The 23885-nt window shown below is 43.9% G+C and overlaps 1 protein-coding gene across 20 annotated transcripts in view; it reads left to right on the forward strand.

Moving 5' to 3' along the window:
* Positions 1–23885, forward strand: part of TBX4 (T-box transcription factor 4) — a 133373-nt gene that overhangs the window by 62436 nt on the left and 47052 nt on the right. For 15 of the 20 annotated variants that reach the window (XM_081172086.1, XM_081172095.1, XM_081172092.1 and 12 more), the window contains one exon: positions 21551–21709. In XM_081172086.1, the coding sequence (XP_081028212.1) occupies positions 21551–21709 (159 nt within the window). The other 5 variants (XM_081172081.1, XM_081172082.1, XM_081172080.1 and 2 more) reach the window with 4 other exon arrangements.

Consider the following 23885-nt stretch of genomic DNA (forward strand, 5'->3'; position numbering starts at 1 on the left):
TGCAAACTTTCTAGAATCTGTGTCCTTCTGAATACAAATAAAATTTCAGCTAGAAATTGGCATGTGGGGTTCGCCTTCTAAACTTGAGTAAGTTAAGCCCCCTCAGGCTGATGGTAGTATAATTGCATTTAATTCAGGCTATCCAGTGCTTACTTCACTGAGTTCAGGGTCATTTGCTGTTTGGTTGCTGACACTTCAAAATGTTTTTTTTTTGTTTTTGTTCTGCTTTCTATGTGGTTTTGTTTGCCCACTCAGTTGAGTGATTGTGATGGATGGGTTTTGGACCAGAAGAGAGTTGGTCTTTTTCTGTGTTTCTTCCAACACCTAATTATGGAACCCACCAGCATGATGTTGTGAAGGCCACAAATGGCTTTTTAAAGATAGAATAATAAGGATTACAGAGCCATCCTATGCAGAAATAAATCCCATGGAGTTCAATGGGACTTACTCCCAGTTGAATGTGTATACAATTGCTGTTGTGAGGCCATTTCACAGAGAGATCTATCCATAGCTATTAGGCTATGGTATCTAAATTGAACCCTGGAAGCAGTATACCTCTAAATTTCAGCTGAGGAAGGGATGGCCATCTTTGGGGTAGAATACAGGACCAGACAGACCTTTGGTCTGATACAGTGAGTCATTTCTCATAATTTAATGTGCCCAAATATCTATTTTATATTATTTTCTAACAGTACTCTGTAAATGTGCAAATAATTCCCAAACCTTTGTATAGCATATTCATCTTCACATTACCCAATTTGGTCCAGTGGCTAAGGAAAGTGGAGATGCTGCCTTGCGGAAGTCAATCAAATCCCACTCTGCTGCAGACACCATTGTGTGGCCCTGGGCAAATCCCTCTCTCTAGACCTCAGTCCTCCAACCTGTAAAATGGGAATGAACAGTTATCTGTCCCCTAACAGGAGCTGTAAGGGCCCAGCTTTGTAAAAGGTTGTAATAATATGTTTTAGCCTTTTCATGCAGGTTGTGATTATCCCTGTTATATGGATGGAGGCGTTGAGGCTGGCAGCTGCTCGCCCAATGCAAAACATGTTGGATTCTGAGGGTTGTGCATACATAAGTGTGCTGTTCTGCTTTCTGGTTTCCCAGAAGCATTTGGTTGTCAACTTCTGGCCTAGAAGAGGTTCTGGTCTGATCCAGCAGGGCTCTTTTATGTTGTGCATCAGCTTGTCCAGGTCCTTAGATCTGGAGAAGAGGTCTTTCTCACTGCCCCATCACTAGGGGATATATGTGGGGTGGTGACATAGGATGTGGGTTTCATCTTCATGGCACCCTGAGAGTCGAATGCACTCGCCTCTGGAAATACAGTGGGTGCCAGCATTGTTGACATTCCGGTGCCCTGTTAAAACCAAGTCTGTTTGTCCCAGATGCTGCAGGATGCTAGTGCGTTGCTGTAACTGATGGTGTTTTTATGTTGGAATTTTTAATTCTATTTTACATGCACTCACTTTTGCTGGCTTCTTGTAATATTGTAATCTGCTTTAGGGTTGTTTGATGAAGGGCAGGTAAATCATTATGCTTAATTAACAAACAGACAGCTTATTGGCTCATGGGGGGAAAGGTTCAACTTTTTAAAATTCAGGAACAGGTTATGAGTATGATGCCGTAGAGATCTGTGTGACTCAGGGGAAGGCAGACGCGAGATAACCCAGGTCAGGGTGTGCTTGTGCCATCAGCTTCCAGCCCAGCCAGAAAGGAGACTCTGTCACAGTAAATTTTATCTCCGTTATTAAAATTGCAAACCATTTTGGATGCGTTGGCGGAAAGGCAGTATACAAATGCAACAAACCACAGACCTGTGAAACATACAGAAAAGGGGAAAGTGACATGGCCCAGGTTGGAGCATCTTTCTGAAGACAGAAGATGAGAAGCTCTTGGTTACAAGACGGCTACTGGGAGGAGATCAGGATAGAATTGTATAAAATTTAATTATTTACTGTCTTGCAAGACAGACAGGCAAACTTGTTTTCATCCCCTCTCTCTCCCATAGGGCTCACCCAGTGGAAATAATTAGCAGTCAGTTCAAGACTGACAAACAGGGGTGTATTTGTTCACTCAACTCATAATAATTAATGGATGGGATTCACACTCACAAGCTGCGGAGATGGCCAGAAACCGAGGGGACAGTTTTCAAATTTTGGATTCGGCAGATTAATGAATGGGGGTAGAGAATTGTGAAAGCTGAACTGAACTTCCAGGTTCAAAGGCAGTCTATCACTGGGGCTGGAGGGGGGCACCGTTTTCACGCCTGACTTGTGAGCTTCCCAAAGACAACTGGCCGGCGGCTGTTAGAAAAACAGGACACTGTACATGGACATTTAGTGTGGTGCAGCCACTTCTTGGTGGTTTCGGCGTCTTTCAGTGCTGCACGCCACAGACAGACACTCTGCAGCAGGAAGGAGAAGCAGCACCTGTTGGATAGCTGGTCTGCTGTACTGCGGTTTTAAAGTCACAGACCTCCTTGACTGTTGCAGCAGGAGCGCTGGAGAGCCCTGGGGATGCAGAAAGATAATCTCGAGTCAGACCATTGGCCCCAGTGTTGTCTACACTGACTGGCAGCACCTCTCCAATGTTTCAGGCAGGCAATCTTTTTCAGGCGTGTCTGGAGATGTTGGGGTTGGACCAGGGACCTTCTGCATGCAAAGCAGATGCTTCTCTACTGGGCTACATCCCTTCTCTCTTGGTTGCGCTTTGGGGCTCCTATTTTGGGGCAGGGTGTGCACTGCCTGTCCCCCCCCCCCCAGATATCTGGCCCTTGATATAGATGTGGGCTTTTATGCTCAAAAGCCTGCGGCCTGCTATCTCTTTAGCCGTTCAGCCAGTATTATTAGCTGATGCCCCGAGCATGTTATTTGCCTGACTGTGCTCTCCAGATGTACTATAATTTAAACCATGATGTGCCTCTCTGACCCCCCTCCCTTTCCGAAAGCAGCATCCAAACATTGAGCAGGGAGTTCAGGGTGGAGGGACGAGATGGTGCTGTCCCAGCTTGGCTCCATGGTACTCTGAGCAAAAAGGGGGGAGAAAGGGGGTGAGGAGGCAGGGCCAGTTTGGGGAAAGGGGACTGCAGGTTGAGGGAGAGTGTGGCGCTGATGGGGAATAGAAGGAGAAGGGGGCCCCGGTTGTTTGGAAGATCCTAAGTAAGAAACTAGTTGGAACTCCCGAAGACTGACAGCAGCAACGTCAGCAGAGGAGAGGGAGGGAGGGGCGGCAAGAAGGGTGGGCAGTCAAGACTCCAAACTGGCGCTCTCTCTTCCCTCTTCTCTCTCTCTCTCTCTCTCCCTCTCTCTCTCTCTCTCTCTCTTTTATTTAATGGAACATTTTAAGAGGAGATCTTAAAGGTACAAAACGAGATCTATGGGAATAGACCAGCTTAGAAGGAACCATCTCTCTCCATTTGGGATCCCCTCTCTCTGCGTATTCTTTTTCCCCCCGAAAAAAATAAAAAAGCAGATTCATTTTTTAAGGATATAGAACCAGAACAGGACTCTTTTTAAATTATCATTTGGTGGTGGCTATTTTGTATGTTTGTGCGAGTTTTTCTTCTTCTTCAAAGGATTTGGGAAAGGAAGGGTGATTTCCCACCCCACCCGTCTTTTTAACAAGGATGCTGATCCCTCTTGGATGCTTTTGATGAAGCAACAGCAGCGAAACTTCGCCAGACTTCTCGTTCCAGCAGCGTCAAGCCTCGAGCGATTACTGTGAGTCAAGAGTTTCTCTCTCCACCCCCCCCCCCACACCGCGCCGCAACACACACACACACATCGCAAAGTAAAGACCCCCAGCTAGGTTAAAAAGGGGTGGTGGATGGAGAGGGAGGGAGCAAACCAAAGGAAGTGTTTGCCACCTCGCCAGCGTTTTGCCAGGCACAGAGTGGGGGTGGGTGGAGGGAGAAAGAGGAAGGACCAAGCTAGAAACTACAGGAATGAATTCACCACCACCAGTAGAAAAAGAGGGAGGGGAGACCTGCCAGGTTGTGTCCAGATCAACATTATGTGCAGTTGTTGGGTTGCGCTTCAGCCAACCTCTCCTTTCTTATATGTACGTGCACGCGCGTCCCCTCCAATTTGTGTTGAGCTTATGTATGTATCCCCCAAACTAATCACAGGGGCCTATGTGATGGCGAATGCGTTTCAACTGCTGTTATTTCTAGGGGAGGAGAGGAATCGCCAAAGTTTGGGGAGGGAGCATGAATCTTTTGGGCAAGGTTTTGAATGAAAAGAAAATGGAGGGCGGGAATGATTTTTTTTTTTAAAAAAATACACATATAAGTGGGTATTATAGCATTCTAGGTTGAACATTCTAAAAAAAAAAGCAAAGCTGCTATCTAGAATTTGTAATGGATTTGCCAAAACCACACACTCCCTAATAATTATTTTTAAAGATCCAGTGTAAGTTTTATTTTTCAAAGTATTTTTTTCCCTATCACACTTTAGATACTCTCACTTTAATCTGATGATTTATTTATTTTTACCTGACCTTCTGGGTCTTTTGAGTTGATGATTTGCAGAGCGTAATCTTTAAGCATCTTTGCTGGAAAGTAAGGCCCCTTGAGTTCAATAGGACTCCCTGACTAGCAGGATTCACAGCACTAGATCACTCATTCACTTGATAATTCGACCGCACAGCTTTGCATAACGGAAAACAAAAAGTACAGAGCTAATGTTGCTATATATCACATTTCAAAAAAGTAAATTATCATTTTGAAAGGCCTCCCCCCCCTAAGGAGGCATGTTCTAATCAAAAAGAGTTCAAAGACCTGCAAATTTCTGCAATAGATGGAGATCTTGGGAGGTGGGAATAAAAACCCATTTAGAAGCAGAAAGAGAAAGTATTTTGAAAACGGTCCTTAAAAAAAAAAAAGATAATAAAGACGACCAGATCGATTTGCCAAGATAGTAATCGGAAATTAGGGGCGTGTGTTTTTTTTATCCTTCAGGACTTTGTAACTCCCTCTATACTCTATATATGGCGAAAGCGCATTTGCCAACATCTCTGCCTTTACTTCGGGAACGTCACAGACTCCCGACGGAGGTGGATTCGAAAGAATAACACCTTAAACATTAATGCCACTAATACATAAAAGTTCTGGGGAGTGGCGCCTGCGTAGAAACGGTGTTCCTTCCTCGCCCTCGGCTTTGAACTTCAGACAACTCATCTGAACCCGCGTTACCTTCGGGGCGGCGGGGAGGAGTTGGGGAAACTGGATGTAAACAAAAGCGTAGAAGTTTCCCCGGGAATTTAAAAGAGCGTGTGCGCGTTGGGGCGGGGGAGATGCGCCAGCCTCCGATATTAAACTACGCTTTAAACTTGGAAAGTTTAGACCCATTGATTTCTGCAGAGCCTACAGTAAAAATCAATTTAAAAGAAACTGGAAGCGCTCCAAGTACAATTGGGGAACTCACCTTGGATTTCTAATATTCCGGGTTGGGGTGGGGTCGATCCTGCAAGTGGTGGCACTGAGTGGAAATCTAGACCCTTTTTTTTTTAATGGGTAGGCCATGCTTGGTTATGTCGTGGCTGTAACTCTCCAACGGTTTGACTTCGCCTCCAAAGCCGCGCTCTTGTGTCCAGAGACAGACGCGTGTCTGCCAACCAACCGGGTCCCCATCCAAGTTGATCATTAATTCAATCAAGATCTAACTTGATAATATTAACAGTAGCAACACAATTGCATAGGATGATAGCAACACAATTGCATCCTCATAGGATGATTACCTGGAATAATATAAACGGCGCTGTTCTTAAAATCAAAGATAATTTTCCCTGGCCACGTTTTGCCCGTGAAGCAGCTTGTGTGAGAGAGCAAGGCCACCGCTATGTTACAGACGGGGAAACTGAGGCCGAGAGGAATCTGGCCAAGTCATTGGTGGCCAGCTGGCATTTGTTTTATGAGTTGGATTTCTGAAGCCAACCACACTACGTGAACTTACTCTGGAGTAAGTTATTTAGAAGACGTAAATCTCCGGCATTTGCCCGTAAATAAATGTGCCTCGAGTTACACAGTTAAGGCGGAATGTTTCTTTCACTCCGGTCTTTGGTCCCAAACTTGCATGAAATATGTAACTTATTTGAGAATTAAACAGGCATACGTTTTGGGGTGGAATGATACTTTCTTCCTCTCCCACTAATTACTTTAATAACAAATTAAAGTATGAGGAACCAAGTTGAACATTTTCTTTTAAAATATCGATGATGAGACACACCCACCCACCAAACTTCTTCCTATGTGTTTTTGTTTTTTTAAAATAGGAGCAGTGTATTTTAACTACAAGTGTCACGCACCTCAGCACCTTACAGATCATCCTTTTAAATAAGGGAGCCTTGCACGCTGCCTAAATGTCCCTGGTAGGCATGTGGGTTTCGAAAGACGCAGGCTCAGCAGAGCTGGACCGAGTTTCTTCCAGACTAAGTGCGTGTTGGGTTGCAGCTTACCAGGCCGATCCCACTCATGTCAACTCAGAAGTAAGTCCTACTGGCGTCAGTGAGGCCTACTCCCAGAAAAGAAGATTTGTAGTCATAGCTGTGCCTATATGCACGCTCATGCCTGAGAGTAAACCCCACTGAACTCAACAGGGCTTATTTGCGAGTAGACCTTTGTAGGGTTGCATTGTAAGTATCCCAATAAAAGCGACCTCTCTGGGTGCCCTTTGAGCAGCATGTTAGCTTTCCTCTCGAAATAAACTGTTAAAATCGCTTGGCTAAATCTGTTTTTTAAAACAAACAAATAAAGCCAGATTCCTCCCTGTTTGTGTAAATGTCAGGGCATGCATTATATAAAACTCCAACGCACCTAACTTTTTAAAAGTGGGGCTTGGGCAAAGGGAAGTTTACTCTCTTTCGCTGTGCCGCCGTTTTTTTAAAAGCTGGCTTTTAAAAAAAGAGTTCAGGATGGTGTGTAGATAAATGGTTCCTTTCCTTTCAGAAAAGGAAAACAAAAAGGAAAGTGCGTGTTTTTAAACGTGCTGGTGATCGCGCCGCTCAGACGTCACCAGAGCGCCCCTTTTTAAGCCCAAGGCGTTTTGGACAAGCTAGACATCCAGGGAGGCCTCATTCCCCGATCCCAAGCAGGCTTACTTAGGAGTAAACATCAGCCTGGCCCATCCACCCCCACCCTGCTTTCTGCGGACGTGAAATGCTGTATCCTCAGCTGCAGGTAGGCGCACTCCTAGACGCGCCAGGGAGGGAGATACTTGGAAACGAGCGCCATTGAATCCGGTGACTCTTGAACACTGGGAGTAGGCATGCAAGGAAGGCTTCCCGTTTGCAGCGCCGTCCTGGGCAAGTTGACCTGGAAGTAAGTCCCAATAGACCCAGGAAAGTCGGGCATAGAGTAGCGGATAGGATTGCAAGGGATATTGTATGGGGGAAGTGTGTGTGGGGAGGGGGAACGATCCCATTTAAGGCTCAGTAATTCCTGATAGTTTCCATGCGCGCACCAGTGCCTCCTGCCCATAGCGCCCAGACGTTCTCTCTGCCTCCTCCTAATGTGTATATACTTACTATAGGTACCTAAGAGCACGTGAATACTGTAGTGAGACGATTATTGTAGCGCCCTCAGCGTCCAGGCGGCGTTTTACAGTTTCCGGAGCCAACGCAGGTCGCTGCACGCGAGGCAAATGCAGCCTGGTTTCTGACTAGGCCTCATTCGCTTTACAGCTGCTCTGTTATGTGAAGTACTGTATATATCAGGCAGCGAGACCTTTTCGTTTCCAAAATTCAGGTGCATACAATTAAGTAAACAAACTCCCTCCCCCCCCCCAGATGAGGCTGTAGGGTCGTTTACCTGCAATTTGACATGCCACACAAGCCTGTGGATGTTGATCCGCAACATTCCTTGCTGTGTTCAAATGGGGCTTCTTTACAAGTAAAATGGTGCGTAAAACGTAAAGGAGAGATTTGGGGGCATAAACAGCAAAATCTATTATTATTTTAAATTTCCATGCCTTTGTATTGCAGGATACTTTTTCTTTTCTTTATTTTTTGTCTGCACCCCGCCTCTTAAAACTGTTGAAACTGGGGGTGGGGGGTGCGTAGCTGACTTGGCTCAATGTTTGAAAATTTGGAAGGAGAAATAGGGTTTTAGAAAAAGACAGAAGATGGAGGTGAGGGTGAAGTTGTAAAGCCAGAAAACAACACTTAAGGGCATGTGACAGGCAAAAGTGGGATTTATTTCACTGGGGGGCAAAGGCGAAAAGGCTCGTCGGAGGGAGGGAAAGCCGCGCCGCAGTCGTTTTAGATGGGGCGTCGGGGAGAAAAGTCCATACAACCCCATCGAATTCCCTTTCCCTTGGATCCTGCAGAAATATCGCTGCGAGGAAATGGCTGGGGCAGGACTAGAACCCAAATTTGGTCGTGTTCGGTAGAAAACACAACTGCGAGGCAACGCGAGGCTGGGCGTCGGCGGTCGCCTTTTTCAATGCATTTTTAGAGCGATTTTATACTGCTGTCAACTCCTACCAGTATGAATCACCCTGGTCAGTTACACTCGCTTAGTTTGTTTATTCCGAGTGCTTGGTCTTGTGTCTCCCCCACATCCCAAAGACTCGGGAATGCTTACTAAACTTTGTGTGTGTGTGTGTGTGTGTGTGTGTGTGTGTGTGTGTGTGTGTGTTTTGAATTATAGCGCAATTAAACGGTTGCATTGCTTTTTAACTAACTCTCAATTCAGGCTGCAACCCCTATGCGCAGTTACTTCCGAAATAAACAGGCAGAGCATCGGATTACGCTGCCTGATCATAGTAGGCATGTTTACTTAGACTAAGTCCCGCCGGCTGCTAAATATGGGGCAACCCTCTACCCGAGGTTTTGTTTAAGAACTTCACACTCTTGAATGATCCAAACAAACACACAAGCAACTTTAAAGCGTGTTTTACCCAGAAGGACCCTCCCTCGAGTTTGCTAAGATTTTTACTCCAGAGGAAACGCCCCCCCCCGTTTATATTTTGCATGTGATTTAAATTGGTAGGGTTTTGTTTTGTGATTTAAATTGGTGGGGAAACAGCGGATTTTGTGGCGGTGAGAACAACAGGGAGCGAGAGCGCAACATGAAAGGCGTTCAATAACGTGTTTTTAAAAGGGGGATCTTCCTTATTTACTCTGGAATAAATTGCTCTAAAATCAACAGGGCTTTGGTGTCTTGTGTTTACACAGGAGGCGTGGATCAGTGGCCCATCAGACACTTTAGGTAGCTTCTGGATTGTACCCCCATGACTGACACGTGACAGCCCCCCCAACCCAGAGGGCCACATTTATTTGAAAGTAAGAGTCACCTTGATTTCAATTGGACTTTCTTATGAGAAAAGCCTACCGAGGTGTTGCTGTAAGCCGGTGAACTCACCTTCTCACGACCAAGGCGGCGTCTTGAAAGGGAGACATGGCTAGCGCATTTAAATTAAAATCAGTAAAACCGCATAGACTGTTTTAAATAAAGAGCTTGCTTGTTAGGGCAGACCCAAGTAACGCAGCCTTTGTGCATACTTATTTGAACTTGATCCCCGTTGAACTCAATGGGATTTGTAGGAAATTGTGCATCAGATTGAAATTCGAGGTTACTTGGGGGGCGGCGGCAGCGGAGGGGACGTGTTGTGCATTCCTATTCATGTCTACTCAGAAGTAATCTCCGTTGAGATCAGAGGGACTTAATGCAGAGGTAAACGTGCGTAGGATTCCGTCCTGGAATCTGCAGGACCCTATTCAAGTTCATTCTGAAGTACGTAAATATCTCTTAATTCGGTGGGGCTTAGTTGAAGGTAAAACGGGCCAAGGGGTTGCACGTAAGATAACAAAGATGTTAGATATGCGAATCGAGCGGCCGTGCAAAGGATAAAGTCGCAAGCAAACAGAATCCTCTGTGCGCTATGCGTCGTCCCAGGTTACTCTAAGAATTTAGAGCCCTGAAGGAAGTCCTGTTGAGAGCTCAACGTGACTTCCTTCCAAGCAAATAAAATCCCGTGGTTGTTTACTCATAAGTAAAACCTTCCGTGTTCAGAGGCTTAGTCCCAGGCATGGGAGCTGCTCCCAGGAAAATGTGCAGTCTTGGTGTGTTAGGATTAACAAAAGTTACTCCAGGGTGTGAGTGGAATCCTTTAAAAAATGGATTCTAAGCAGGCTCCCCGAATGAAATGAACACGCCTTGCTTCAAGGAAAGCAGGATTTCATCCCCACAAATAAAAACAAATCTGGAAGAGTGTTTGATTTGAGCAAACACACACCTTGATTGGGTCCTAAGGGTGGTATCCAACTAAGTCACATTCCACTAAAAGCACTGGACTTCACCAGCTTTTAAGTCCATTCATTTCAGTGGCTTTTTAACCCTAAATTTACCACCTTAATCTTATAGTTTTGTGTAAGGAGAGGTCACATTGGGTGCAAAATCAAATCCCATTGAAATCTATGGACAGTTAATTTCCACATAGGATACCACGCGCAAGTTTTATTTTAGTGGGGCTGGAGTCTGAGGACATCCTTGAAAGTGAGATCACACACACACAAATGCAATGGGTTCCTTGTAGTAAAGTTTAGTTACATTTCAACATACTGATAGTTCATCACGTGTGAATCGGGTCGGCTAAGCTTCTAAGTACTTTTAGCATGCTACTGTCTAGGGAGTATGCTTCACTGAAGATGATGGGGTTTGCTTCTGAGTAAAACATGCCCAGGATTGCATTTTGAGGAAGATCAGGGTTGTAAGCTTACTTAGGAGCAAGTCACATTGCAATAATTTTATTCCACCTTTTACAATATACTGTACTTCTTGTTTTGCGTAGTTCACATGTGATCTATAGTGCCTAAGCATCCTTAATCAGCATTGGCTCTCAAGCTTATTATCATCATCTTTGGTCAGTTTTATAATAAGGGTGACTTGTAAGCAGCCTTGAATTTTTGTTAGGAAGGCAAGAGATATGAATGCTTAAAATAAATAAAAACAACACTAAATAACAGTAATAAATAAAGCTGTGATCCTGAGACTACTGAGCCCCACTGAATTCAATAGAACTTGCTTCTGAGTAGACATGGCTAAGGATTACAGAGTGCAATCCTTAACCATGTCCACTCAGTTGCAAGTCCTATTGAATCCAAATGGGGCTTGCTTTCAGGTAAATGGGGCTAGGATTCCAACCTCAATGAAATATGCTTGAAGTGGGGTGTGTTTTATTTATTTTTTATTATACCCAGCAGGGGTTAGTTTGAAGTAAAAGTTGCACAGGATCAGATCTGCATTAATGGTGCTGCTTGGGGAATAGAAACAATCCATTTGTTTGTAAATTTCAGCATGGGAGTGAAATTGATCTGATCTTTTTTTCAGGCTTAACTTTTATATTGCACATTTCATTGTTAGATTTTTGGGTGTCCCCACCCTGCCTCTAATCTGCATAGTAAAACTTGGGAGAAAAGCTGTCTGCCTCCCCTCACTGTATTATCTTTATTGCTTTTTTCCCAGTGACTGTCGGAGTTAGGAGAAGGGAGGCCCTTTTATCTTAACTAAGGCTCACCGTTAGGATGTTTACACAGAACATCTTTTCGTCTGTTTTTAGTATTATTACCAATGTTTTAAAAGGGACTCCAGATAAGGAGTTGGGGGTGGGAAGCAATATTGCAGCCTCCCCTTCCCCTGAATCTAATTTAAGTTATATTATGAACGAGAACATTTGCACGCCTTTCTATATCTTTAGGCGCAAGGGAAAAACCTCGTCCAACGGGGTTGACTAATAGGGCTAGATTTTTGCATGTTATACACAGATGTAAGGATCACTGAATTTAAATGGGTTTGCTTCCAAGTAAGCATGCTATAGGAATACACTTGTAGGATTTTTTTAAAAAAATGTATCACATATGTGTTGCCTTGGTATCCCAGCAGATAGCAGGAACAATATGTAAAATTATGGTTAAAATTAGAATTAAGTCAGATTTGTGGATTGCCTGTATCTTTGTGGGACTCTCTAAAGATCTTTAAAGCGGACAAGGCTAGCCCCTGAGGAGGTATTTTCATCTGGTGGGGAATTAAGGGAGTTTTTGGATTCTAAGTTCCATTGATCCCAGGGTAGAATCAGGAGTAAGGGGCTTCAAACCCACATGCTCAGAAATAGAATGTGAGGAACGCAACCCAATCCTGCACATGCTTACTCTAAGGTAAACCGCCCTTAAGTTCAACGAGACCTCTGAGGAAATTTGCACATAGCTGTGCAGCTTTGACCTGAAGGAAAATGAGTTTAGGTTTGGAAGGATGAAGTCTCAGTCGCCAGATTGAGATGGGAAAAGGCGTTCGTAAAGAGATCTGATTGATGCCCACAATATTACTATTTATCCATTATGGGAAGCCTTCCCCAACAAAATTAAATCTTCCAGTGGCAGAAAATAATCACATATTTTCATAACCAAGAGAAAAAGATAAGAATCTGAATGTGCTGGGAAAGGTAGAGAAACTACCAGTCAGTCTCTTGCTATTCAAAAAGTAAATCTACTTAGAAGTAAATTCCTTTGATTTCAATGCAGTTTACTTCTCAGTAAGCCTGGAAGCCTAAATACTGTACCCCCTTGCGTGTTTACACAGAAGTAAGTGCCACTGAGTTCAATAGGACTTGCAAGTTTACAGACAGGTTTCAGTCAGCATCACTGAAAATTTTGCTGAATTCAATGGGACTTCTAAATCAGTGTGCAGCCTCTTTTGGACTTAACTTTTGAGTAAGCGTTCATAGGCTCAGGCTCTAAATGTGCTAAGGGGAGTAAGTCTGAACTATTGAGAAAAAAACTTGTAAGTAAACATGCAGAGGATTCTGTTGCACGTGTGAGAAAAGTGATGCTCAAACTCACTTTCTAAGACTGCAGTCCTAACACACCCTGCTTTGTTACTCCTAAGTAAGCATGCATAGGAATCTAGTTGCATTCAGCATACTTAAGCCAAAATTTCTAACAGGCTCCAGTTTGAGACCCTCCCCTCCCTTTTTTCAGTGGGAACAGCTGCAGCCCAGCTTAAGTAGTTTTTTTGGGGTAGCTGTGGGGGGGGGTTGGGGGGGAGAGGAGGAGTCTTTCCTTCCTGCCTCTCTGCTGCTGCCCCTAACTTGAATATTGCCCTCATATGTTAATTCAAAGCTAGCCTACCTGAATGCCCTCTTGTATTTGCTGTTTATTCCCCAACACTACAGAAAAAATATATATCATGCAGTCGAGGTGTATCATTTCTGAATTTATGTTCCTTAGCTTAGAAGACCTCTATGTCTGTGACCCAGTTTGCTGGCATCTGGGGGTGTGGGAGATGCTTTTAAAAATATCCTTCAAAGCCAAGGAATGATTTGGGTACCCTCTTGGGAAATCAGGGGTAAAGGGAATTTTAAAACTGTCGTTTCTTTATAATGCAGGACAAAATTAGGAGAATATGTATAAAGTTGAAGGGCGATGTGAAAGGAGGACCTCTTTTGCATGTACATGGTGCTTTTGCATCTCACAATGCAGGTCTCACAAGTCTGATATCATTCCCAAAGTCAATTTGCCCGGAGATAACAATGGGACAAAATAACCCGAGCCCTACTTGAAACTCTCTTAAAAATGGTTGGCTCCAGTCGAGCTAAACTTAAATCCCGGTGACTATACAAAAATCAGAAGTAGGCATGCTCATCTGTGAGGAAAAATCCAGAAGTTACAGTCAGGTAGTATCTTATTTTGAGGACCAACTGAAATGCTGCAAAAACACACACAACAAAACCTGGAACAAAACAAGCAAGCTTTTGAGCTATCCAGGACCCTTCTTCAACTGAACCATAAGACTTGCTCACTATTTTGTGGCATTCTTTTCAACACCCCTAATAACCACATTGCCTTTCTGTGGCTTTTGACTTTGTGGTAATTGTTATTTTCTGCATGATGTTAACAGCCTTATCCTGTGCACACTACTCAGTGGGACCCCCTAGTAAGTGTGCTTAGGATTGTCGTGGAAGTCTCTCTGAAACCAACAGAACAAGTTAAGAGTAACTAAAATCTGGTTGCTTCCTTCAGTGGGATTTAGTAATGATGACCAGCCTTAGCTGGCTGGCAACTCTTAATCTGTCTCCAGATTTGGGAAGAGGCAAGGACAGGCATAGGCAAACTCGGCCCTCCAGATGTTTTGGGACTACAATTCCCATCATCCCTAGCTAACAGCACCAGTGGTCAGGGATGATGGGAGTTGTAGTCCCAAAACATCTGGAGGGCTGAGTTTGCCTATGCCTGGGCAGGGAGATCTGTAGAAAAACAATAGACTTGGTAAAATTTGGGAGGGTTATTTTTAATTGGTTAAGTCTGCTGAGCTGTTAACGGTAGTTTGATCTAAAGGCATAACCAGGTAATCATGTGTGTCTCCATGGTTGTGGAAACCTTCGTCTTGTACTTGCTGTTAAAAGAGCAGGAGCAGGCCAAGCCATTTTTTTCTGGTTAGTTGGCAAACCTAAGTGGAAGAGAGGTGAAAAGTGGGGTCCATTTCTTTACGTTCCCAAGAACAGCCACTGGTATTCAGTTCATATGGGTCACCTCCTGAAGCTGTTAAAAATAAATAATTCCCAGACTGAAAAGAGATATTATTGTACAGCAAGTGCAATAATATAATCAACACAGTTCATGTATTTAAAGGGAGAGGGGAGAAAGGTATTTCCAAGGAGATGTTAGAGGCTCAACAACACACACACCAGGTCTTCTGCTTTCCTCAAACCAAAGAGCATCTCTCCCTACCATATAATACTGCCACTGATGTTTTTCACCAAAGTCTTGAAAAACAGCTCATGTTCAGCCAGCGTACATTGATACAGAAAACGGAGGAAAAGTCCTGGAATTATAAAATTTTAAGGGGGTATCGGAATCGCCAATGGGTGGGCAATGATGCATCTCTGTAACTCTAACAGCTTTTTTTGAAAACAACAAAAAAACATTTTATGCTATCTGAATTTGAATTTGGGGGAGAGAAAAAAATGGCATTGTTTGTTAGAATTTTGGTCTCTTGAACTTCCAAAGTATTTGAATTGGGGGGGGGGGGAGGAATCTCAAGGGCCATTATGAAAGAAGTTGCAAGAACTTAGTAAAAGACGCAAAGATAAAAAGCTATGTGTTGGCTCACTTTGGGGCCTACGGCTTATATCCATTAGGGAGTCTAGCCACTTCTGTTCCATGAGATTAGACTGAATGAGTTCCCAACTGGCTTTGAACCAAAATGAATTTGGATACAATGTGAACCAAACAGTGTGTGTGTGTGTGTGTGTGTGTGTGTGTGTGTGTGTTGAGGATGCATGGGTAAATGATGTCATTTTCTTTGGAAGCCTATCCCAGTCTTTAATACCTCGGCCCCCATCCCACAAACCTTCACTTTCTCTTCCCTGCTGTTTACCTAAGAGTCTCATAACGTTATTCCATTGATTTCAGTGGGACTTTACTCATGTATCGCTGTGTGAGAAGGTGACCCCCCCCCCAAAATATCTAGGGCAATTCTCTTCCAACTATATTCCTTCTGGGATAAAACTGAGGCTCTTCAGCAGCTCAGCAAGGGTTCCTCAGTGAGAAGACCAGGCTTCCCAACATCTCTAGTGCAACAGTGAGGTCTGATAGCGTTGGTTGGAGTGGTGGGTAAAATTAGAGTATGCCCCAAAATCCTTTGCAACAATTGCGGGGTGGGGATAGGAGCACAGGGACGTAGGAAGTTGCCGCAGACTAAGTCAGACCACTCTTTCAGTCCAACTCAGAATTGCCTGCTCCAGGAATAAGGAACTTGTGGCTCCTCCCAGGTGGATTGCAGCTCCCACCAGTCCCATTCAACACAGTTCATTGTCAGGGATGTTGGAAGCTGGAGTCCAGCAACATCTGGTAGGGCACAGTTTCTCCATCCCTGGTCTCTGCTGACTGATGGTGGTTTTCCTGGAGTTCAGACATGTGTCTTTTCCCAGCCCTACTGGGGGTATAGAGTATTTGGCTGCTAAACAGACTCCTCCTAGCTAGTGTGGTCCAAATAACCTAGGTGTTGGGATTTAGAGCAGGCAGACAAGGTTCCAAGGGCACAAAAGTGATGGGGTGGTGCAAGGGAAGGAAGGATGAGTCTGTTTAGCAGCCAAACACTTTGCCAGGCCACCAGAAACAGATGCGTGGGCCAAATGTGACCCATGGACCATGGGTTCACCACTGCTGCTCTATCCCACACAGAATTCTTCAGACCAGGGGAGCCCAAGCTAGAAACAGCAGCTATACAGCATAGGGCCACCTCTTGGTCCTCAGCCTGATCAAGCTGCAGTAATTAGCTCTTATGCAGAGCATCTGCTTTGCATCCTGGATATCCTAGGTTCAATCCCTGGTACCTCCAGGTAGAGTTAGGAATATTCGTGTCTGAAATCTTGGAGAGCTGTGGCTGCTGATCAGTGTAGACAGTGTTCAATGACCAGTGGTCTGACTTGCGTATAAGGCAGTTTCTAGTGTGTTTATGTACCTGTATACCATGGGACGCAGGTGGTGCTGTGGGTTAAACCACAGAGTCTAGGACTTGCTGATCAGAAGGTCAGCGGTTCGAATCCCTGCGACGGGGTGAGCTCCCGTTGCTCAGTCCTTGCTCTTGCCACCTAGCAGTTCGAAAGCACCTCAAAGTGCAAGTAGATAAATAGGTACTGCTCCAGCGGGAAGGTAAACAGTGTTTCCATGCACTGCTCTGGCTCGCCAGGCTTAGTCATGCTGGCCACATGACCCAGAAGCTGTACACCGGCTCCCTTGGCCAGTAAAGCGAGATGAGCGCCGCAACCCCAGAGTCGGCCACGACTGGACCTATTGGTCAGGGGTCCCTTTACCTTTACCTATACCATGTTAGCTGCTGGGAATCACAAGTGAGAGAGTGCTTTTTACACCGTGTGGTTAGGATCATAGTCTAAAGCTGCATTCTTAAGTATACTTTAGCTATACTATGTTGGGGGTGAGTGAGCTGGTAGTTAGGAGAGGGCATTCATATGTGCAAACCCATCCCTTCTTCATTTGTGGCACCAAGGAACGAATCTCGTGTGAAGGGCTGCAACTCAGTGACAGGCCTCGGGTTCAACCCCAGGCATCTCTAGGTAGAGCAAGACCCCTAGTCTGGAAACCTAGCGAGAGCTGCTGCCAGTCAGTGTAAACAGTATAGGTAAAGGGACCCCTGACCATTAGGTCCAGTCGTGGCTGACCCTGGGGTTGCGGCACTCATCTCGCTCCCGGGTCATGTGGCAAGCATGACAAAGCCGCTTCTGGCGAACCAGAGCAGTGAACGGAAATGCCGTTTACCTTTCTGCCAGAGTGGTACCTATTTATCTACTTGCACTTTGACGTGCTACGAACTGCTAGGTTGGCAAGTCCTAGGCTCTGTGGTTTAACCCACAGCGCCAAGGCAGGTCTTTATGTTCCTATGAATGAATGGCAATGGATCAAGACACTCAATTTTCAAATTTCAGAGTTGGAAGGAGGTATTGAAGACTATTTAGTCCAATCCCCTTGCTCTGTGCAGGAATCTTGCCGCTACAAAACTGGCCAGCCAGGCTCTACAAACGAAACCGTCCTATGCCACTGGTCTGTCTGGCTTAGTATTGTCCCTACACTGACTGGCAGTGTCTCTCCTGGGTTCCTGATAGGGGATGTTGCCACCCCTACCCAAAGATGCAGAGGATTGAACCCAGGACCTTCTACACACAAGGCATCTGCTTTGCCGCTGAGCTACATCTCTTCTCATATTTTGCTTATCCAGAATATGGAGCAGCTTAATTAATAAATGTATTATGCAACAACCCCCAAAATACCACATTAAAAACAATGCAGCAAGGAGCAACACTAAGGCAAGCAATCAGCTTTTGGTTTTTCTTGGGTTAGAACGAGGGATTGGGGAGAAATTCATTCGGTTCACTTTTTAATGCAAACACTTCTCATTTGTGCTTCCTGAACCAATGCACATACCAAAATGCAGCTACACGTAGAACTTCTCCCTATTTTTTGATGCAGTCCTCCAATCATTTTTTCCCCTTTACAGAAAAAGCACATGTTGGGGAAGACTGTGGACAAAACTATATACCAGTGAAAATAATGTATAAAAATGCATTACTGCCTTGGGAAATTGCTTGCAGAAAAATGGGCATTAGGAGAAATGTCTTTGAAAAATGCGTATCGATTTTCATGCAGAATTATTATTATTATTATTATTATTATTATTATTATTATTATTATTTAAAAAGGCACGCTGGCAAGCTGATCTGGGATTGGGACAAACTGATTATAAGATTGGAAAAACGAGAAACCAAAATTGATGGATCCTAGCTAGAACTGGACCTTGGTAATTTGTGGTTTAAAAAGAGGTGCCAAACCTCAAGCCTTCCTGGATGGAGTTAAGACTAATTTATGCCAAATGGGATCCTCAAGCTGTCAGTGGTCATGTCTGGGAAACTCTTCCCTCTCATAGAGTCTGACGTGACTCGCAAGCAACCCACCATGCTTGGCAAAGGCCACCAGCCATGTATGGTTTAGAATCATGGAATCACAGAGTTGGTAGGGACTGCAAAGGTCCTCTAGTCCTGCAATGCACAAATCTTCACTAAAGCATCCATGACAGATGGCCAGCCAACCTCTGCTTAAAGAGCTGCAATGAAGAAGAGGCCACCTCCTTCTGAGGGAGTCTATTCTACTGTCAAACAGCTCTTACTGTAAGAAAGTTTTTCCTGGTTTTCAGTCAGAACCTCCTTTCTTGTAACTTGAAGCCATTGGTTCGGGTCCTACCCTATGGAGCAGAAGAAAACAAGATTGCTCCATTCTCCATGTGACAGCCCCTCTAAGTCTCCTCTTCAACAATCTAAACATATCAAATTCCCATAGCCGTTCCTCATAAGGCTTGGCTTCCAGACCCTTGATCATCTTGGTTGTCGCTTCTCAATATCCTTTATAAATTATGATGCCCAGAACTGGACACAGGACTCCACGTGGGGTTTGACCAAGGCAGAATGTAGTGGGATTATTACTTCCCTTGATCTGGAAACTAATCTGTTGATGCAGCCTGGAATAGTATTAGGGTTTGTTTTTATGCTGCTGTATCACACTCTTGATTCATATTATGCTTGTGGTCTATTAAGACCCCAACAACCTTTTCACACGGATCACTGGAAAGCCAGGTGTTCCCCATCTTATATTTGTATAGCTGGTTATTCCCGCCTAAGTGTAGTACCTTGCATTTGTCCCTATTGAAATTCATTTTGTTAGTTTTAGCCTAGTTCTCCAGTCTATTAAGGTCATCTTGAATCCTGATTCTGTCTTCAGCAGCAATGGCCACCCTCCCAGTTTGACATCACCTGCAGATAATAATAATAATAATAATAATAATAATAATAATAATAATTATTATTATTATTATTATTATTATTATTATTATTATTATTATACTCCACCCATCTGGCTGGGTTTCCTCAATACCTTCATCCAAGTCTTTTGTAAAGATGTTGAACAATAACAGGCCCAAGACAGAACCCTGTGGCACCCAACTTGTCACCCTTTTTAGCATGATGAGGAACTGTTAGTGAGCACTCTTTGGGTTGGGTCAGTCAACCTGCTCCAAATCCACCTAACAGCTACCTTGTCCAGCCCACATTTTACCAGCTTCTTCACAAGAATATCATGAGGGAGGTTGTCAAAGGTCTTACTGAAATCAAGATATATTATGCCCACAGCATTCCCCTCATCCACCAAGCATGTAACTCTATCAAAAAAAGAATTGAGATTCATCTGGCATGACTTGTTTTTGATAAACCCATGCCCACTAGGTATTTTGAGTTTGAGTCTGGGCTTGTATGAACAGGGGTGGATGAGTGGTGGTTGACAAGTACCTGGCTGGCTGTAAAACATGTCTAGTTTGTGGAGTTACACATTGCAGAGACCTGCCCTTATACCAGGTTGTGTGGTGGGTGTGGCTGAACTGTGGCTTTTGAAGTGAAGGTGTTTGTTCACAAACTCTTTTCTTTATCAGTATCAGGGCTGTGTTCACCTATTTACATTCAAGGCCTAAACTATAGACTTTGGGAATGGGACCCCCCCGCCACGATTGCCATTCTTTGGGATTGAGTGCTGGTGTTACCACTTTCCCACTTTCCCTCTCTTCCTCCACTTCATTAGGACTCAGCCTGGGTTCCTCGTGGAGTAAAGTTGGGCACGATCTCAGAAATAAGGCCAGATTAATGATGTTTCTAATTCATTCTATGGATTTGGGCTCCAGTTTCACTGCAGCCACGTCTATGGTTTTGTTCTGTGGAATTTTCCCTGCGTAAAAAGGTCTGTCCAAAATTCTTCTCGACTCAGGATAGAGTAGCCGTTCCTGTAACACCGGAAAAGACCGCCATGTTTTTCATGTTGAGGAAAATGTGATGCTGGCAAGACTAGCGTGGGAATAGAATATTCTTCATAATGCTGAAGAGTTTAGAGATGGGACAAGATAAGAGAGGGCAGAAGGAAATGAACTCAGCGGCAGAACAAAGTTGCATTAATTTTGAACCAATTCAGATGCTATGGTTTCTATCAAATAGCCCACCAAGCTCTGCATTTCTTCATCCTACACCTGCTTCATATGTGGGTTCCTTGTTTTAAAACCAGGGTCAGATTTTTAAAATATATATATATATAAAAGATTTGTCCGTTTATTGTGGGCAAATCTTTCATAGGATAGAGAGCTGACTTTGACAGATGCGATAAAGTTAATCTGAAATAAGGTAATTATTGATGATACAGGAATAAAAAAACTTGGTCTCAGAAAAGTGGGTTTTGATGATTGCAATGTTCACCTCAAATAGGACATGAGAATTGTGACCCTGTGAGTTCTTATCTAGGTGAGATTTTTAATATATAAGGAAGGTCAGCTCCTCTCTCCTTGCAGATGTTGGGAGCCCTGGGAAAATTACATTTCCCAGTATGTTGCTTGCATGTGGCTTGCAGCTGCAGCAACCCAGTGCCAGAAGGAGTGGGAAACTTTCCTTCCTCTGCTGCTGGTGGAGTTACAGCAACAAGGTGGGAGAATGTGGGCAGCTGAGACTCGATTGTGCTCTTGATGACATTCAGGGGCTACAACAGGGTCTGATCTGGCTCAAAATTGAGCTTGGAATTAACTGAGCTGTTTATTTTTTATGGGGAAATTGTTCCGTTTTCTCCTCCTAATTATGAGCCTAAGTGGGGGAGGTGTTTCATTTAAGGTTCCACAGGGGTCTCTATTGTCTACAACAGAGATTTCCCATCCTGACTGTAACAAACCTTTGGAGCTATATGGAATAATAATAATAATAATAATAATAATAATAATAATAATAATAATAATAATAATAATAATAATATATTTATACCTCGCCCATCTGGCTGGGTTTCCCCAGCCACTCTGAGCGGCTTCCAACAGAATATTAAAATACAATAATCTATTAAACATTAAACACTTCCCTAAACAGGCCTGCCTTCAGAAGTCTTCTAAAAGTCTGGAATATTCACTTGTGGAATTTGAGAGGAAATTACCCAACTGACTGAAAACCCCTTGTTTGCTTTTTTTTTTTTTTAATAGGAAATGCTCCAGGAGAAAAGTTTGTCTGAGCCGGAGGATGGATTTGCTGCGCCCCAGGCCCCTGGCCATTCTGAAACCACAACGGGTTCCCCTGTTCTGGGTGTAGCGGGAGTCAGCAGTACGCCTCTGAACAGCCCCCAGGGTCCAGATCCAGAGCAGGTATGCAGCATGTTTAAATGAGTCTGTTTAGGCATGGTGTGGAGAAAGTGGATAGAGCTCATACCAAGAACTAACTTAGTTGGTCTTTAAGGTGCTACTGGAAGGAATTTTTTTATTTTGACTATGGCAGACCAACACGGCTACCTATCTGTAACTGACAGATTCAGGACAGGCAAAAAGAGAGTACTTCACACTGGGCGCAATTAAACTGTGGAACTGCTCCCATAGGAGGAAATTATAGCCACCAACTTGTATGGCTTCAAAAGAGGATTAGACAGATTCACGGAGGATAAAGCTATCAGTGGCTACTAGCCAATGTGTCTATTTGGTTTTGTCTGCTTAAAGCAGTTGTTCCGAAACACAAATGTATTTGTTAAAGTCTCCTGTGCACCAAAATCGCCTTCCCAATGGAGGAGGCTGCCCTGTAGTATCTCTGCATAACTTAATGCTCTGTGGCTGCTTCTGCTCAGCCTCTGCTGGAGGTAAGGAATTCCACGGTGTCTGTTTTGAGTGTGATTAGCTCATTGGGTCGTTCCAGTGCAGAGGCTCCAAAGATTGGTTCTCTTTCAGAGATGGTCACATGTTGGTTCTCTGCATGAGTGATGGCTTTGTGCTTTCTTCTTTCCTCCAATGAGCCTCTGTTGGTGGCAGGCCGTTTTGTTGCAGCTCTGCGTTGGGTGTGGATCGCTCCATCACTCCCAGTGTAGAGATGTGGCAGAACGGTTGGTCCTCAGAGGAGGCTGCCTGTTGCTTCTCTGCATGTTCTGGGCTTAGATCTTTTGAATGAGAAGGCACACCCATGATAGAGACCTGTACAGAAACACTGGGTATTAAAATCCCGTCTATGGACAATTCTTAGGGGTCATAATAAATTTATTTATTGTGTTTATATCCCACCTTTCCTCCAAGGAGCTGACAGTGCCATACACCACTATCCACCATTCATTTTATAATCACAACAACCCTAAGACAGTGGTACCTCTGTTTACGAATGCTTCTGGTTACAGACGCTTCAGGTTACGAGCTCCGCTAAGCCAGAAGTAGCTGCTCCTGGTTGCGAACTTTGCCCCAGGATGCGAACGGAAATCGTGCGCCGGAGGCCACATTAGCGAAAGCATGCCTCAGGATAAGAATGGTTGCAGCCTAAGAATGGACCTCTGGAACGAATTAAGTTCGTAACCAGAGGTACTACTGTAGTCAGGTTATAGTTTGAGATCTATGGGGACAAGGTCCATGGTCACCCAAGTGTTCTGCATGGCTGGGAGGGAATTTGAACACAGGTCCTTCTTCCCCCCTCCACGTTTGACACACTTACGGTAACTCACTGTACTGGCTCCCAGGATTTACAAGAATGGAGTATTTTTAATTCACTTTTTTTTTGGGGGGGGGCAAACCCTGGCTTAAAAACCTGTACCATCTTCCTTGTTTTTGTTTGGTTTTAACCATGTGGTTTGTTTGCTAACCTTGCTGGAAAAAAAACAGTTCTGACCACACAGTAGTATTATATGCCAAATTATTTATTGTAATCACATTTTTTGGGTTGTTGGTTTTGTTTTTTTCTTTAAAAAGAGAGTTATAGATCCTGCCATTTTTATGCAATAATTAAATGTAATTGTGTACCTTTCTGCCAAAAGGGGGAGAAAGATTGTAAATTTCCTTGCAAATCCACCCTGGCTCCTGATTGGCTAAATCTGTTTAGTAAGTGTGTTTTTATAAAGTGTTGACAACTTTCCTGAATCAGAATTATAACCAGTTGTATAATAATAAAGCTGAGAGGTGAAACTGAGAGGGAGCCTGCATTTGCTCCTGAAATTATACTTAAAAAAACCCCAAACCAGTTGTGTTATAAATTCAACATGCATTTAAGTAATAACAATTATGCCTCAAGCCCTGAAGCTCAGTTTTAACTCTTGTTTGCTCTGATGATTGATAGCTGATTATTTGCGGAGGGAGGTGGAGGAAAAGCAAAGACAAATTACCAGCAGATTATGAAAAGTCAAAGAAAATTGATCTTAAAGTAAAATACAAGCCACCAGCCATTAAATGGAGGGAAATTCAGATTTCAGTGAAGTCAACCAATGAGAGGCTTCTTTTGGTCTTTGGTCCATCTAGTCAGCTGATTAGATCTGGTTAGTGAGCTATAGACTTTATAGGTGGCCTCAGGATGAGCCTCTAT

Source organism: Podarcis bocagei (assembly GCF_964188305.1).
Source record: "Podarcis bocagei genome assembly, chromosome: 15".
NCBI classification, from domain to species: Eukaryota; Metazoa; Chordata; class Lepidosauria; order Squamata; family Lacertidae; genus Podarcis; species Podarcis bocagei.